Source organism: Musca vetustissima, unplaced genomic scaffold, assembly GCF_032173495.1.
Source record: "Musca vetustissima isolate MV318-11 ecotype Yass unplaced genomic scaffold, APGP_CSIRO_Mvet_v1 utg189747, whole genome shotgun sequence".
Taxonomy (NCBI): domain Eukaryota; kingdom Metazoa; phylum Arthropoda; class Insecta; order Diptera; family Muscidae; genus Musca; species Musca vetustissima.
This window is the reverse complement of record NW_026889444.1, coordinates 1-19,199: the sequence shown is the minus strand read 5'-3', so window position 1 is coordinate 19,199 and position 19,199 is coordinate 1. Positions and strand designations below refer to the sequence as shown.

General features: G+C 34.7%; 1 protein-coding gene across 1 annotated transcript; it reads left to right on the top strand.

Annotated features, from left to right (window-relative positions):
- Nucleotides 1-11,000: 11,000 nt before the first annotated feature.
- LOC133337143 (glutamic acid-rich protein-like) lies at nucleotides 11,001-18,810 on the top strand (the record flags this gene model as incomplete). Its single annotated transcript, XM_061545404.1, has 3 exons — nucleotides 11,001-11,166; nucleotides 11,211-11,420; nucleotides 18,625-18,810. Coding segments are annotated over exons 1-3 (562 nt in total), but the record flags the coding sequence as incomplete, so codon positions are not given.
- Between the last annotated feature and the right edge of the window lie 389 nt (nucleotides 18,811-19,199).

Here is a 19,199-nt window from a genome sequence, read left to right as displayed (position 1 = left end):
TCGAGCCCAACTTTTTATATTTCCCATTATGTCCTTAAAATCCCTTAAATCGGACACATTTATATAGGGACTATGCAATTGTGAATTGTCTGATAGCAGTAAATTACAGACACTAAGATTGAAAAACTGGGATAGAAACTTCAACATACAAAAAAAAATTATCAGGTTCTTTGCAGTGGCATACAACACAAAAAAACTAATTTTTTATATTCTCCACCAAGGGGGGTGTCTTAAAAGTGTCTTAAATCGGTCGAGACTTTTATATTGCGGACTATGTCAGTTTGTGCTCTGAATTAATTACAGACAACCAGGTTAAAAATAGGTAGGAATTTCAACATACAGAAAATTATCAGGTTCTTTGCTTGGGGATTATACAACTACATTGACATATTCCAAAAAAAAAAAAAAAAACAAAACGGGCTGAACTTTTCATATTTTCCACCAAGTTGGTTTCTTAAAAATCCCTTAAACCAATGGAGACCATTATATTGAGAAATGTTTCATTGTAAATTGTATGCTAGTAGTTTGTTTGTGATCTGCGTAAATTACAGACAGTAAAGTTGAAAACTAGGCTAGGAAATTCAGCATACAGAGCACTTAGCAGGACCTTTGTATGGGGCACGTACCAATGCGTGGACCATCCTAGAGTAGTAGCAATGATGCAGGTTACAATAAATGTTAAACATACCAACTATTCGAAAATTATTTTTCTTCCCATAGACGACCACTGTAGTCTGCAATGTTTTTCGATAATTTTATTGTCGCTTTTGTTATCCTGGTTTTATCTGCCGTTGTTGCTGTTGTCGTTGTCCGTCTTGAATTCGTTTTTACGATAATGCATATGTTTCAGCGAATGGCCTCCCGAAAAAAAACTGAAGTACTTCTCGTTCGCACTCTTCCTTCCGTACAATGACAATTGTACGGAATTTGTCAACGTTTCCTTTTACGTTCTCCAATCGTTCTTTTTTTTTGCGTTTTAAATCGCGTGCTGAGCTTGTTCACAATAGCCCTGATGATGTTCGTCGAAGACGTCTTCTTCTTCGTTGGAGGATTTACAATTCTTTGTTTGCGATTTTTATTACAAACGGATTTCTGTTCTGTTCAGTTCGCTCGGAGGGAGGTCACACACATGTCATATGTCTGTGCGGTGATGAGTTCCTTATGGGAAAAGTGTTGCACTTCACTATCCCGTTTGGTTTTATATTTATTTGCAACACACACTCACCCAGCGGTCCACCACTTCCTTTTGCTACCAGGGAAGTTGTAAAAATGCGCCGGAGAAACGTTTTTTCCCCGTTAAGCAATTTGCAAAGTTCGTTGTGAAAGTGTCACTGAATGAGTAGTTCGTCTAGTTTTATTTTTTCGCCATAGCCATTTTGTTGTACATCCATCCAGACTTCCGTTGTTTGCGTTCCATATGGCCGAAGTGTTTGTGTTGTTGGAGTTGTTGTTATTTTATGTGTGTGTGTGATTAATAATTGAAAGTATTTAAATGGACACTTGGTTCATATTGAGTCATTATTTATGAGCTATGGGATTTTCGTGTGTGTGCGGATATGCAAAACTTGTGCAAAACTTTCGCCGCCACTGCTGGGTGTCAAAGGATGGCTGCATTCTATTCCTGTTTGAATACTTTGATGGAATAGTTGGTAAAATTTTGGTGTTAACATTGTTTATTTTGCAGGATTAGCATATGATTTTCTTAACCAAGCAAACTTTATATAAACTTGAAAATGTGTCTCGTAGTTTTTCCATATTGGGGATTACTTCTATGAAGTCAATCAACAATTTGTTGAAATCATATCCCTGCTTCAAAATAGGTGTTTACGCGCGTATTAATAAAAGATGTTGCCGGCTTGGATGTTGGTTGAGTACTAATTTTATTTAAAAAATATTGTCCTTAAGAGCTACATATGTTATTCGAGCTTAGCCTAATGCAACCTAATAATAATTCTTATCTCTTCCTTCTTAATCCAGTGACCTTCTCTACCTACTGTGTGCATAGATAAGTGCGTGCGTGGGTCACAACCTTTATTATCATAAAACTTATCGTATGCACCAGTGTACATGATCAATGAAGATTACACATATGGATTTAATGGCTGGGAAACTCACATATGGATTTAATGGCTGGGAAAACCACATATGGATTTAATGACTTCTTGGAAATTGATAACATTGAAAATTCTATCTTAAAATTCATAGCAAATAAGCAATAACATTTATGACAGATCTACATTACAATTTATTATCTAAGACACTTAATTATTTTATTACTTCTTCTAAGCTAGACAAGATAAAAGAAAGATTCATGTTCATATTTTTATGAACATTCTCCCGGCCGGCAGATACTTTATTAAACATTCGGCCTTCCTTGGAACTGAATTGCTGCTATCCGTCTCCTTATTATAATTTTCCTTATAAACTGAGTTAGCAACATTATAACTACTATGGTAACTAAAATAAATGACATGTGACCAGACCAATTATGAAATTCTAAACCTCTTAAATTTAGTTTCTGCTTCTTCAAATCGTCCACGAGCGTCTTTAGCTGGCTGATCTCATTGTGATGTTTCACCAATACGTTTCCAAGGGGTTTTATGGCTTCTTTGTCGGCTTCACTGACGTCCTTTAAAAGAATAGAGTGAAATTGAGTTGACATTTCATTTCTTACCTGATGGACCGCCACTAGAGTCACTTTGTCAATTCTAGCCGTGCAATCTGTATCAAGGGCTAGAATACCTTGTTGTGGAAGTTCTATGATGGATTGCTGCTTTTCGGAACACTTAATATGAGCCGTTGCATTCTTAAACGTCTTAAAAAGCCAATTTCCCTTTTGCCTCAGCCGTATCCAATAGGGACTGTTTTCAACTTCATCGTACGTGCAGTTTATCTCGATGCGCGGCCTCAGGGGTGACAGTTCGCAATTGTTGGTCGACGCATCTCGCCAGGGAAAATTTTCTTCGCATACAATTTCATCTCCCAATGTGTTTTTACATTCGTTCAACATGACTTGTGTCAGATAGTGGAACGAATCCAATTCAAAATTGTACACGATGTATGGCGACCTTATCCTTGCTATCAATACCGCACCGTCATGTTCAAATGGAATCGGGATTACTCTATAGAACTGCGACGACTGTCTGTTGAAAAGAGGTATCTTCAAGTCGATCACCAATTGTGTGCCGATGTACATTCCACGTCCCCTCATCAAATGTAAAACCTCCTTAAGTTCTGTACCAGAAGATTTTCCGGGTAAAACATATTTCGTGGGTAGCTCATTTCGAATTTTAAATATTTCCGACTGCAATTTCTCCGGACTGATGAGCACAGGGTGTATATGACCATTATTAATGTCCAGTAACAGGTTAATGACTTCCTTTAGCACATCGTCACATTCGTCTATGTATTCATGGATTTCTTTAGTTATAATAAAGAAACGAATAGATTCTCTATAAACGAAGTAAGTTTCGTTAATGGTGGCGGTTATGTTATCAATTTTGCACTTTATCTCCACAAAGTGCGAATTGACTTCCTCCGTTGTTCTTTTTAGCAGATTGACCGTGGAATCAACTATCGATGTCTGCTTTTTTGACAATTCTTTTAAGTCGTACTGGTTGGCTAACAGATTTCTCATATTATTTTCCATCGCCACACGATCATCGTCGTCCATCACACCAAATGCCCAATGTTGAAAAGACCCTATGAACTTCAATGGGGCTCCTCTTCTTTGCCGTTTATCATCCCTCATGAAAAGCCGATTATTCGCCTTGATTTTGTTTACTTTATATTCCATATTGTTTATTACCGACCAGCACTGGTCTTCAAATGTTTGGAGCCTTGGACATATTTCTTTAGAGGCGTTGAGCAATGTGGATGCAAGATCCAGTGTTTCTAAGTACGTTTTCATTTCAAAATATACAACCATGTTCCATGAAGACGAGGCCATGTGGATTTGAGAGATTGGATCAAGATATATTGCCGTCGAACTATTTAATTCTTTTACTGATGAGGCCTTAGTCGTCATAATCAGACAAAGATTTATCATCATAGTCCATATCATAAAGGAATTTGCTGTTAATCTTGGTAACTTCTTTGTTGAGTTCACTTCGACCTCCTTTTTCAGCGTATCTTCTACCTTCTCCTCTTCAGGTCTCTCATCTTCGTGCTCTAATGGACATAATTTATGTACTGGTCTTTTTATTTCTCCATTTTGTGTTTTCAACGTAACTACTCTCACTATTCCAACTTTGCCCGGTTGTACCTCAGTCACTCTCGCCAATGGCCAACGAGCTGGGTGAGTCTCTTCATTTCTGATCAGCACGATCTGTCCCACTTCCAGATTGCGATCTTCTTTTCTCCATTTTGGGCGATTTTGCAAAGTAGTCAAATATTCTTCTTTCCACTTTCTCCAAAAGTGGTTTTTTATTCGTAGCAGCAGTTTCCACCTGCTCACACATGCTAAACTTCCTTCATCGATCTTCGCCGGAGCTTCTAATAACGGGCGTCCAACTATGAAATGCCCTGGCGTTAAGGTGTCGATATAGTCTGTGCCGCTTCCAAGATCATGCAACGGCCTTGAGTTTAAAACTGCTTCAATTTGAGCTAGAACCGTGCTTATCTCTTCATACGTTAATTTTATCTCGCTAATGATTCTTTTAAGATGGTATTTCATTGACTTAACTGCAGCTTCCCAAATTCCTCCGAAGTGAGGAGCTGCCGGGGGGATAAAATGCCATTTTATTTGTTCATTCTCCAGAATTGGCGCTAACGTATTGTTGCTTTTTATCGCCTCTATATAATCTTTATCTAGCTGCCTTGATGCCCCGACAAAGTTCGTTCCGTTGTCGGAATATAAATCGCTTGATTTTCCTCTCCTTGCGAAGAATCTTCTCAGCGCTGCTAAAAATGCTTCTGCCGTAAGCTCGCTAACTGCCTCTAAATGCACCGCTTTCGTCACCATGCACACAAATACTGCTACGTAACCCTTCATAGACTTGGTTCCTCTCGTTTTCGAACATCGTATTTGAAACGGACCCGCGTAGTCTATTCCGCAATGTTGAAAGGGTTGACTTATATTCACTCTACTCCTTGGTAGATTTCCCATTAACTGATTTCGTACTTCTCCCCTATAGCGCGTACATCGTGGACAGCACCTGACGCAGAGTTTTATTCTATTTTTGGCTCCGATTATCCAATATTTGCGCCTTAAAACATTTTCCATCAGCCGATTTCCTCCATGCAATGTTTCCATATGAGCTCTCCTTATAATATTCGCAGCTAATCGTGATTTTTGAATCAGTATTGGATGCTTTTCGTTATAGGTTAGCTCTGACCAACCCAGTCTTCCTCCTACTCGCATAACCCCATATTCGTCGAGCTGCGGATGCAATGATGCTATATTGCTTCGATGATTTATTGCTCCTGAAGTTTTTAGCTGACTAATTTCCGCCGGCCATTCAATTTCTTGGTGCATTTTGATTAAAGCAATTTCGGCCTCTTCTATTTCTTCCGCAGTTAAGTGCTCACCTTTTACCTTATTTCCTCTCAGTTTTTTAATAAATCGTAGAATATAAGCCATGACTCGTAACTGCTTTTTAAATGATGACAACTTCATAAGTTGCTCATAGACGCTTTTTTCTACTGCCGCAATTTTTGTCGTTGCTGCCACTACTGTCGGGTTTAACTTGGGCCATTCATTTTCATTTTTTATCAGCCATTCCGGCCCTTTCCACCATAATTGACAGTTGGCCAAAATCTCAGGAGCAACGCCTCTGGAGCCTAAGTCAGCTGGATTTTCTTTTGATCTAACGTAAGCCCATTTCGCTTTAGGGATTCGTTCCATAATTTCCACTACTCTGTTTCTAATAAATTTATCTTTATTTTTTGGGTTGTTTATCCATGCCAACGTAATCATGGAATCACTCCAAGCATAAATTGCCGCCGCTGATGATAATACTTTTTTTATTTTTTGTAGCAGTTTCGCCAAGAGGTGGGCAGCACTTAGTTCCAATTTTGGGAGGGTCTTGGTATTTTTAATAGGATTAACTTTGCTCTTCGCAGCCACGATTGCAATTTGAGAATCCACTTTTAGATAAACTACTGCCGCATATGCCTTTTCGGACGCATCAGCAAACCCGTGTAGCTCTACTCCACTGACTGGTGCTATTTGAAACCATCTTGGTATCTTCACGTTCTTAATTACGTGGAGACTATACGCAAATTTCTTCCAGTCATCACTCAATTTTCCATTCAACGGTATATCCCAATCTAATTGCTGGATCCATAACTGCTGAATAAATAGTTTTGCTGTTATGGTTACTGGTGTCAGCCAACCCAGTGGATCAAATATTTTCGCTAGACTTGATAACGCCATTCGTTTGGTCACCTTGTCTTCCTGTTTTACTTCCATACTGAATGTAAAGCAATCCATCAGTGGACTCCATTGCAATCCTAGCGTTTTCAAGCAGTTATCTTCTTGAATTTGCAATACTTCATTTTCTTCAGCCCGATTTACAGCTCTCAATATATCCGAAGAATTTGCTATCCATTTTCTTAAATGGAACCCATACATTTCCAGTTGTTGAGCTATATTCTCTTGTACTTCCATACATTCTAGTTTTGAATTCGCTCCTGTAAGTAAATCGTCCATGTAGAAATCTTCTTTTATTCTTTTGGCTATATCTTGATTCTCGCATCGATTTGCAATTTCTATCAGCGTCCTTACAGCCAAAAACGGTGCTGATGCGGTGCCATATGTCACTGTGGTGAGTTTGAATTGTTGCACTGGCTCGCTCTTGTTATTTCTCCACAGGACATATTGGTATTCTTGATCTTCTTTGTCTATGTTTATTTGTCTAAACATTTTTTCTACATCGGCTGATATGACAAATCTCCAAGTTCTCCATTTGGTAATAATATCAAATATGTCCTTTTGCAACTTTGGACCTGTATGCATAATGTCATTCAGCGACTTTCCATTTGATGTTTTCGACGATGCATCAAACACCACTCTTACTTTTGTGGTTAAGCTGGTTTCACGTATCACTGCTTGATGCGGCATATAATATTTTCCTTGTTTTCTCTCTTCTACTTTCACCATGTGTTTAGTTGTAATTAGATTATCTATTGTTTTTATGTATTCTGCTTTCAATTTCGGACATCCTTCTAATCTTTTCTCTAGACTTAAAAATCTCGCCATTGCTCTTTTATATGATTCTCCCAAACGTCTGTCTTCAGCAAATGGCAATCGCACTACAAATCTTCCCGCTTGATCGACTCGTGTTGTTTCCTCATATAGTTTTAGACAGTAATCATCTTCTGCTATCGTTTCTTCATCTTCAATCTCTTCTATTTCCCAAAACCGTTCTATTGTCGTCGTCGCAGCTGATCTCACGTTATTTCCTCCGGATTTCATCTGAATTATTCCGGAAAGAATCCATCCTAGTTTTGTATTTTGTGCCACTATCTTCTCTTCATGGCGAACACCTTCTTCCAATATTTGTTGGAAAAGGTCCGCTCCAATTACCAGATCGATTCTTTCAGAATTATAAAAATTTGGATCTGCTAGAGTTATGTTTTTCCATTTCTCCAAGTCGTAATGGAAATTGTTGTCAGGATGAGCTGATGCTAATTTCGGCAAGACTAGTGCTTCCGTTATAATTTTATTGTTGCTGAAAAATCTCGGCCTTATCTTCAGCAATACTTTAGATTTCGCAACGCCCACCATGGTATCTCCTAGACCTCGTAATCTCACCTCAGTCCTTGATCTTGGTAATTGTAGCAACTGCGCCGCATCTTCGGATACAGAAGTTATCTGTGATCCTTGATCTATCAAGGCTCTTAAAGTGATATATTCTCCATACCAAGATTTGACTCGAACTTGAGCTGTAGCAAGAAGAACATTTGTTGTTGCATGTGTGGTCATGGATTTTGTGTTGCTTGTTTTTTCCAAGTGGACTAATGTGTTATGCTGTAATCCACACTTCTGGCATTTGGAATCACTCAGGCATCTTTTGTCTTTCGAGTGCTTAATACATCTGAGGCACATTTGGGCTGCTTTCACCCAACTAAATCTATCGTTTGCCGGTTGTGCCGCAAATTTTCTACAAGCCACAACTTCATGTCCAATCAGCTTACAAAACCTGCATTGCCTCTTTTCCAACCCTCCGGATTTATCTTGATTTTTATACGTTGCTGAAACAGCATATTTTTTGCTCGTTGATGCTTCCAAGGCCTGGTATTGCTGTTCTAAGAAGTCCATTACATCTTCAAGTTTTTGGATCTCCTTTGATTTTTTGACGTTCTGCTCATATTGAATGAGTCCATCTTTATCCAATTTCCTTATTATTATTCTGGCTATTATAGGGTCCGCATGTTCCAACGGTATACCCATTGCTCTCAACGCATGTATGCTTTCGTTAACGCTATCTACCAAATTTCGTATGCTTGCTGCAGATAGGCTGTTTATATTCGGGTGATCCAAAATTTTATCAATCAATTTCGTGAATAAAATTCGTTTGTTGTCATAGCGTTTTTCTAATAGTTCCCACGCTGCTTTGTAGTTTGCGTCTGTCACTTGCAAATGTTGCACCAAACGAAACGCCTCTCCTCTCAGATTAGTTTTGAGGTAGTATAACTTTTGTACCTCGGATAGTTGAGCGTTCCTATCAACCAATTTCTTAAATAAATCGTGGAAGGAACTCCATTCCTCCATATTTCCATTGAAACATGGAATCTGTATTCTTTTTAACTCCACTGCCTGAGATTCTTCTTTTAGGCCACCTATCTTTAAAATAATATTATTTATTTTCGTATTCATTTTCCTTTCAATATCTTCCAATTCATCATCCACTTCTTCCATTCCATGTTCTGTTGTTAATTCTAAATGCAGTCGTTTTATGTCGTCGAATTGCTTTTCCCATGAAACCTTCATATTTTCCAGAGCATATTTACTTACTCCTGAAATATCTTCTTCTATGGAGTCTGAAAGCTTCAGGATCTTTCTTCTGAATTGGGAAAGCACTGCATTTTTCTTATCACTGCTAGCATGAGTGGTTACAATGGTTAGTTTTCCATCTCCTTCTTCGCCTTCTTTATTCTTTCCATATGGATGTTGAAACTGCAGCATCTGCCTCATTTGCTCTTGTATAGATTTCTGCATTTGTTCCTGTTGTATCTTCATTTGCTCTTGTTGTTTTTGCCATTGTTCCTGCTGCAATTTGAACTGGCTTAGCATACTCTCCTGTAACGCTCGAAATTGTTGCTCCATTGCCTCATTGTTATTCTCGGTGTTCTTTACTGCCCCAAGATTTTCGAGCGCTTCTACTTTCCGACGGCCCTGTTCCACTATTCCCATCTCTGGCTTTTCGGGTTCATCTTTAATTTTTTGTATTAGCTCCTTGCATTCTTTGTAATAGCTCTCAATTCTGCCCCATATGTTCTCTTTAAAATATGGCTCATCTTTTTGTTCATATAATTCTAATTTCGCTTGATTTGTCCTGGCTTCCTGCATTTTGTTCTCCAGCGACTTTGAATTTGCTTCTAAAGCAACCTTCCTAGTCGTTCCCGATTTCAGCTTCTCTGAAATCTCTAATATTTCCTTGAGGATTTGATTTTGGGTTTTATATAAGGTATATCTTTCTGCTGACATTTTTATTTGCTTCTTTGGATTAATAATTGGTTTACTTTAATATTTGCCTTTAGGCCTCTCGGTTTTCTTAAATTTATTTCGTCTTAAAGTCTTTTTGACTAATTTCTCTTTCTACAGTTTATTATTCTTTAATAGTTTTACCTTTATTGATTTAAGCTCTTCTGTTTCCAATTTTCCGCTATATTCTGTATATATTCTAATTTCTTAGCCTCTTTGGCTTTTTAATTTTATGATTTTTTTTTCCACTATAATATTTTTTTCTATTGGATAATATCCTTGTTTCTTAATTCGTCACTATTTTCTGTTTTTTTTTTTTTTGTATAATATTCTTTTCACTGTAACTTTCACAATTATTTTTTCAAATAGAATTCTTTCTGAAATTATATATATATTTTTTTGATAATATTCTTTTCAATGTGGCTTTCACAATTATTTTTTCAAATAGAATTCTTTCTTAAATTAGATTTTTTTTTATGTGCACACTTTTCCGGTCACTGATTCTTTTTTTTTCTCTTTCGAAGGACCACTGTTTACGCGCGTATTAATAAAAGATGTTGCCGGCTTGGATGTTGGTTGAGTACTAATTTTATTTAAAAAATATTGTCCTTAAGAGCTACATATGTTATTCGAGCTTAGCCTAATGCAACCTAATAATAATTCTTATCTCTTCCTTCTTAATCCCGTGACCTTCTCTACCTACTGTGTGCATAGATAAGTGCGTGCGTGGGTCACAACCTTTATTATCATAAAACTTATCGTATGCACCAGTGTACATGATCAATGAAGATTACACATATGGATTTAATGGCTGGGAAATTCACATATGGATTTAATGGCTGGGAAACTCACATATGGATTTAATGACTTCTTGGAAATTGATAACATTGAAAATTCTATCTTAAGTACATAAAATTCATAGCAAATAAGCAATAACATTTATGACAGATCTACATTACAATTTATTATCTAAGACACTTAATTATTTTATTACTTCTTCTAAGCTAGACAAGATAAAAGAAAGATTCATGTTCATATTTTTATGAACAGCACACTTGTCGCATTCGGGGAGATACGAATATATATTTAATTATAAGGACTTCTGCGAGTTAGTACTACAAAGTATTGAACAGGATTCACTAATTTTACATTCCTTACCAAAGGATATTAATTGTTTACATTAAAAAAAGCGATGCCAGGATTGAAGAAGGCATTTAGTTTTAAATAATCAGCCAATGTTTTCAGACATTAGAAAACAAAATATTAAAAATTAAAAAAAAATAAATAAAATAAAAAAAATTTTTTTAAAAAATTAAAAAAGATTAATAAGCTAAAAAAAAGCTTTATTAAGATGGAAGCTGCATTCTTTGAGACAACCGATGATATGTTCTGCTTAGAAGATGTAAATATCGGCGAAAGAATTTATGCGAAATATAATATTCGCAACATTGAAGACCCTGATTATGAGGAACCAGAAGTGGACTTTGCGAATTTGATGGATGAGGATGAGGAAATTCGTATCACAGGGGAAGAAAACGATGCGCTTGTGCAGGTTTATTAGGCGAGAACACGGAAGCCTCAAACGAGTTGCAGTCAACAACCATAGAGGATGAGGATGATGAAGTACAAGATCAGATCCAAGAATCAATGGATGAGGATGAGGAAATTCGTATCACAGGGGAAGAAAACGATGCGCTTGTTGCACGTTTATTAGGCGAGAACACGGAAGCCTCAAACGAGACACAGAGCCAAGAATCAAATAGAATTAATAGTATAACAATTCAGGAGGGATCAAAAGTTCCTCCTGAACTTCTTAAAGAAATAGAACTATATTTAGCAACAAATAAAGAAGCTATTTTAGATTTAGTTAATGAATTAGATGATAACATGGAAAATAAATATTTAAAAGATTTTTTTGAATATTACAAAAATAAAGAAACTTAAAACAACAAAAAAATATACATTGGTATAATTTTCATATTGCGAGGGGGTGTTCAAATACAATATAAATACAATTATTTGTGGGGAGGAGGGGAGAGAGTGGGAGAGTGAAAACTTCAACTGAATAAAGAGGAAAAAGAATTCATGAGATAAAATTCATGTAATAAAACTTAATGTCAAACTCAAATTTAATAAATTTATTCAACTCCTTCAACTATAAAAAAATTATAAGGATGCATCTCCTTCATCCTTATAATAACCAGGACTATGTTATCAATGGTGCCTACATAACACATACAAAATATGGAGAAAGGATTGTGCTCAAGTTGGATGATGCAATATTATACTTGCCAACAAGGTTTCTATCTCTGGGAGATGAAGAGGTTAAGGAATTGGGATGTGGTGGATATTCCATAACAAAGTTACCATTACGAGAAGAAGACGATAATACTATATACAAATTGGAGCTAAAACAAATTAAACAATCGAAATACTTTTATCCACCATATTTAACATAAACATTATAAATAAATAAATAATTGAAAATTCACTTCAAAGTTGTTTTTAATTTATATATGGCATGTCAACTTCAGATCGGCTGACTTCCAAAATGTATCAATGCAATGTTTGTATACAATAATACTACGGTATTTAAACTTCGTACACATGCAAAGTTACCAAACATAGCAACTAGAAACTTTGCTAACATTTACAATTTAAAATGAATGTGATGCAATGTATCAGTAACAAATCAGCTGTTTTATAAAATAAACAAATATGTATTGAAAGCGCGGCAATAAAAATATATTTTGCAATATTTTTGTATTTTATTAGACTGTCAAAAAAATCCGGGCAAACATTGGAAAATTTTGTTTTATCATATCCAGATCTTTCGAAAATAATGGCTGCAGTTGGTCTTTTTTATACTGGAGTAGGAGATTTTTTAACTAGGTGTTATTTTTGTAAAGTTGATATTCTTCATTGGGAGAGAACTGATTGTCCAGTTGCAGAACATCTAAGATGGTCATATTGTTGTCCTTTGATGAGAAGACGAATCACAAACAATATTCCAATTAACCCAAAAATAATGTAAAATACCTAAACAAAAACTGTGTAACGTGGATTTTGGTTCGAAGGAATAAAAAATTGTCAAAATGTTTATAAAGATTTTCCGTCTGTCTCTGTCTGTGCGCACATGATTATTTCATAATAATGCGAAACACATTTATCATTTCCTATACCTAACGCATGAAATATTGTGTAACGTAAATTTTGGTTTTCCGATTTTCCGTCTGTCCGTGTTTGGGAATCCACATGGGTATTTCATAATATTGTGAAATACATATGTTGATCGATACGTGTGGGCGATCACAAATGTGTATGGGTATCAATCTATGACCCCACATTTAAACTCATCCTTGTATACCTACATGCAGGCGGAAAGTCACCCATTCTTCAGAGATGTTGTGGTGGTGTACTGTCACCATTTTACACTTGAGAGCAATAAAAACGGATCTTGTACAATTGCTTTTGTCTGCATTCATGTTCACTTATTTTTGGTTATAACAATAAATGTTTGCAAACCAAAGATAATGTGTGTGTGCGATCCTAAATATATCCTACATTAGGAATCATATGTGGGTTCGTTCATTCAAATACCACTGCTAGTACATTGTCACCCTTTTTTACACTTGAAGGTAATTAAGCGGTTATATGAAAACAGTGGTAATTGGTTTGTGAGTGGGCGCTCGCCAATGTACCCTACATTCAGACTCATATGTATATCCAATGTCTCTACACAGATATGTAGTCATGTTTATTTGTAATCATATTGAGGCATGTTTGTCGCCCAAGGACAATGTGTTTTGAGATGCCTATGGAGTTTATAAATTGAAATATCTATGCTGGATTAGCAGACACATTTGATGAATAAGACAATTGTTTATGTTTAAATTTTTATGCACTGCAGTATGTTGTCTAGAAGGCACACTTGTTGCATTCAGGGAGATACGAATATATATTTAATTATAAGGACTTCTGCGAGTTAGTACTACAAAGTATTGAACAGGATTCACTAATTTTACATTCCTTACCAAAGGATATTAATTGTTTACATTAAAAAAAGCGATGCCAGGATTGAAGAAGGCATTCAGTTTTAAATAATCAGCCAATGTTTTCAGACATTAGAAAACAAAATATTAAAAATTTTAAAAATTAAAAAAAAAAAAATAAAAAAACCATAAAAAAAAATTATTTAAAAAATTAAAAAAGGTTAATAAGCTAAAAAAAGCTTTATTAAGATGGAAGCTGCATTCTTTGAGACTACCGATGATATGTTCTGCTTAGAAGATGTAAATATCGGCGAAAGAATTTATGCGAAATATAATATTCGCAACATTGAAGACCCTGATTATGAGGAATCAGAAGTGGACTTTGCGAATTTGATGGATGAGGATGAGGAAATTCGTATCACAGGGGAAGAAAACGATGCGCTTGTGCAGGTTTATTAGGCGAGAACACGGAAGCCTCAAACGAGTTGCAGTCAACAACCATAGAGGATGAGGATGATGAAGTACAAGATCAGATCCAAGAATCAATGGATGAGGATGAGGAAATTCGTATCACAGGGGAAGAAAACGATGCGCTTGTTGCACGTTTATTAGGCGAGAACACGGAAGCCTCAATCGAGACACAGAGCCAAGAATCAAATAGAATTAATATTATAACAATTCAGGAGGGATCAAAAGTTCCTCCTGAACTTCTTAAAGAAATAGAACTATATTTAGCAACAAATAAAGAAGCTATTTTAGATTTAGTTAATGAATTAGATGATAACATGGAAAATAAATATTTAAAAGATTTTTTTGAATATTATATAAATACATTGGTTTAATTTTCATATTGGGAGAGGGTGTGGGGGTTCAAATACAATATAAATACAATTATTTTATGGGGGGAGGGGAGAGAGTGGGAGAGTGAAAACTTCAACTGAATAAAGTGGAAAAAGAATTCATGAGACACATTTTCTACATAAATAGGGAAATATTTTCGATTTTAAAATTAGTGTGTAATAAAAACTTAAGCAATGATGTCAAACTCAAATTTAATAAATTTATTCAACTCCTTCAACTATAAAAAAATTATAAGGATGAAGGAGATGGAAGATAACCAGGACTATGTTATCAATGGAGCCTACAGAACACATACAAAATATGGAGAAAGGATTGTGCTCAAGTTGGATGATGCAATATTATACTTGCCAACAAGGTTTCTATCTCTGGGAAATGAAGAGGTTAAGGAATTTGGATGTGGTGGATATTCCATAACAAAGTTACCATTACGAGAAGACGACGATAATACTATATACAAATTGGAGCTAAAACAAATTAAACAATCGAAATACTTTTATCCACCATATTTAACATAAACATTATAAATAAATAAATATTTGAAAATTCACTTCAAAGTTGTTTTTAATTTATATATGGCATGTCAACTTCAGATCCTAACATAGTTTGTTAGAGTATCTTTTGGAGGAAAGATGTCTCTACTTAATAGTGAAGATGATCGTCTGAAAACCTTTAACAGTTGGCCATTATCATATCCAGATCCGAAAATAATGGCTGCAGTTGGTCTTTTTTATACTGGAGTAGGAGATGTAACTAGGCGTTATTTTTGTAAAGTAGATATTCTTCATTGGGAGAGAACTGATTGTCCAGTTGCAGAACATCTAAGATGGTCATATTGTTGTCCTTTGATGAGAAGACGAATCACAAACAATATTCCAATTAACCCAAAAATATTAGATTTTTTGCTTCCTGAATTGGGTCCAGATGTTTGCGGTAATACCAGAGTGAATGAGATTTCAACACTTTTCATGTTATTGTTCACATTTATAACCTTCAATTCCATAAACAAAATTTTGTGTAAATAAAAAACAAAATGCAAAATTAAAAAAATGTGTTTATTTAATCTTTATTAAGTCTTCAACATGATCCCAATGTTTTTCAATGAATACAAATATTTTAAATATGTTGTTTATTGAACACTTAAAATTACTATCTAAATGTATAAAACAGTTTGTAAAATAGTTTTGACATGATTTTAAACTTATTTTGTTTTCTAAATTTATTATAGTAGAATTCAGATATTTCTGTAAAAATATTTTTTTTCTTGTCCAACAACAAAAATGTATTTATAATTATTTAATGGTGTAAGAACATCGAAATCGTTGTAGTCAATATTGCCATCCATCCAATCAAGACCATTTACACATTTCTTACAATAAGTATATGTTCTGCGTGCCTCCACTGTCAACTCTCTTATATTGAAAGGTGATCGAAAAAATAAATTATTAGGAATGACAGATGCACCACACATATATGTTAGCTCCTTTATGAATATACTTTTGTAATTTCCATGGCAATACTGGAAATCCACCAATGCAACATCCGTTATATCTATTTCGTGCATTTTCTTGAGTGTGTAAAATTTGACTGTAGGATTTTCTATTTTAAATAACACATTTATTCAAAAATGCTTACTCATTTTCACCAAGAATTTTAAACATAAGTGAACAAAATTGTATGTAGAATATTGTTCTCTTTTGTAATTATATGTAACATTTGATCCTAAATATTTCAATATTTTTTGGAGGTTGTAGATTTCCGAAACCATCATAATATTCAATAATATTATTGTTTTTGTAATATGCCATCCAATGAGTACCATCTCCACTGTATACATCTAAATTTATAATTCCACATTCTTTTGTATATGCTCGTTTTGGTAATCATATATATCTATGTTGGTGAGTGGAGCATTAAGTAGCAGTTTTATAAGTTTTTTTGAGGTGTGATCCACATAAATGCCATACCCTTTCTTATATGGTTTCAAATATAAGCCTTTACCCATTGCAATGGCTTCTATGGTTCTATTTCGTTTGGTTTGCTCTTCCAGCTCCTTTTTTCCCTTCTTAGCATTTATAACAGCAGTAGCAATTGCTGAGCTACCTGATGCTAATGTACCCAAAGGTCGTAAACCAGTTAGAATTGGTATAAGTGGAAGAAAACCTCCAGTTTTTGGAACTCTTATTACTCTTGGTATAACCACCATAGACTTCTTCCCACGAAAAGACTTTTGAATTTCTTTCTTTGCTATTTTTAATTCACGGTTAAGGTCATTTGGTTTTATACTTTTTAAGGTTGAGGTTACATTTCTAACAGAATTTTAAAAAAAATTTTGACCTAATATTTGTTTTGATTTGTTATTAGCCAATCCCAGACCATGCCTTGTTTTAGCCTTCATTGTGTTAGTAACGAGATATGCACTAAGTTTCTCTCCAATACTACTATATTTTGCTTTCACTCGTTCCCAAGCCCTTTCCGCCAGTTCACGATCAGCAATATGTCGTTGTTCAAGGTCAACGTTTTTTGAATAAGCAATATCGTGTTCATTACACGCTGCATCCAATGGATTAACGCCTTTATCTCCTCTTTCCAATCGTTTTTTAAGTTTTGTTCCAGGTCCACAAAATTGATAACCAGGTAGATGTAGTTCCACTGGTAAGGAGTTTATAAATTTATTTATAAGTCCTCTTCCTTTAACAGTTTTATTTCTAATAACTTTATTTTTGTTACAAACAAACATTTTATATCTTTTTTTACCTAAACGAAAGAAAAAATATTAAAAATAGAATAAATAGTCCATGTTTCTAAAATAATTCGTTAGTTGTAAAAAATGAGATTATTTGAGCAACAATCTAAAATTTCTATACAAAATGCGGATTTTACATGAAGGAAAACCCCCCTACATAGCCCTTTATTACCCAATAGTGTACGAGCCTTAATTGTGGGACCATCAAATTGTAGAATGACTAATGTGATGCTTGGCTTGATAGAAAGTCCTAATGGATTAAAATATCAAAATATTTACATTTATTTAAGATCTCTTTATCAACCGAAATATGCCTATTAAAAAAAAAACTTATTTCCTCAGTAAAGGGTATGGAATTGTATACTTTCAGTAGTAATGATGATGTTATACAACCTGATGATATTAAGCCAAATTCAATGATATTTGATGATGTGGCTTGCGATAAACAAAATAATATAAAAATCTATTTCAGTATGGGTCGACATAAAAGTCTTGATTCATTTTACTTATGTCAAACATATACACGCATTCCAAAACATTTGATACTTGACAATGCTAATATGATCATCATGTTTAAACAAGATGAATTTAATTTAAAACATATATATAACGACCATGTCGTAAGTGACATGAGTATGGTTACTTTTAAAGAAATATGTCATGAATGTTGGAAGGAAAAATATGGGTTTTTAACAATATGCAAAGACGATGAAATTGACTCTGGAAGATATAGGAAATGTTTAGATATATTCATAAAACCATAGCCATATTTAAAATATCCCTATTATAAATTTGTGCTGTCAGTATAATTGCAACAATGGAAGAAGAAATGTTGAAACGTCTTGTTCACTCTAAAAATGTACTAAAGAGAAAGTTTCATAGCATTAAAATGGGTGAGCAGGTCAAGACTGATGAATTAAAAAACGGATTTAAACCTATAACTGAACCAATAGAGAAACTAATAAAGCTATCAAGTGAAAAGACACCAAAAATAACTATTGCTAAGAAGGAATATATGAGTCCTTATAAAGAATCTATTACGGCGAGTACTCCCAAAAGTATAAGAAAGATATAAACCTAGAGTCCAATATTTCCAAGGATGTTGAACATGAAACCGATTTCAGTCAAGACTACAGTAATGACAAAATTATATTAAATCATTAAAAAAATTAAAAAAGGTTAATAAGCTAAAACAAGCTCTATTAAGAGGAAGCTGCATTCTTTGAGACTACCGATGATATGTTCTGCTTAGAAGGTGCAAATATCGGCGAAAGAATTTATGCGAGGAACCAGAAGTGGACTTTGCGAATTTGATGGATGAGGATGAGGAAATTCGTATCACAGGGGAAGAAAATGATGCGCTTGTGCACGTTTATTAGGCGAGAACACGGAAGCCTCAAACGAGTTGCAGTCAACAACCATAGAGGATGAGGATGATGAAGTACAAGATCAGATCCAAGAATCAATGGATGAGGATGAGGAAATTCGTATCACAGGGGAAGAAAACGATGCGCTTGTTGCACGTTTATTAGGCGAGAACACGGAAGCCTCAAACGAGACACAGAGCCAAGAATCAAATAGAATTAATATTATAACAATTCAGGAGGGATCAAAAGTTCCTCCTGAACTTCTTAAAGAAATAGAACTATATTTAGCAACAAATAAAGAAGCTTTTTTAGATTTAGTTAATGAATTAGATGATAACATGGAAAATAAATATTTAAAAATTTTTTTGAATATAGTATAAATACATTGGAGTGGAAAAAGAATTCATGAGACACATTTTCTACATAAATAGGGAAATATTTTCGATTTTAAAATTAGTGTGTAATAAAAACTTAAGCAATGATGTCAAACTCAAATTTAATAAATTTATTCAACTCCTTCAACTATAAAAAATTATAAGGATGAAGGAGATGGAAGATAACCAGGACTATGTTATCAATGGAGCCTA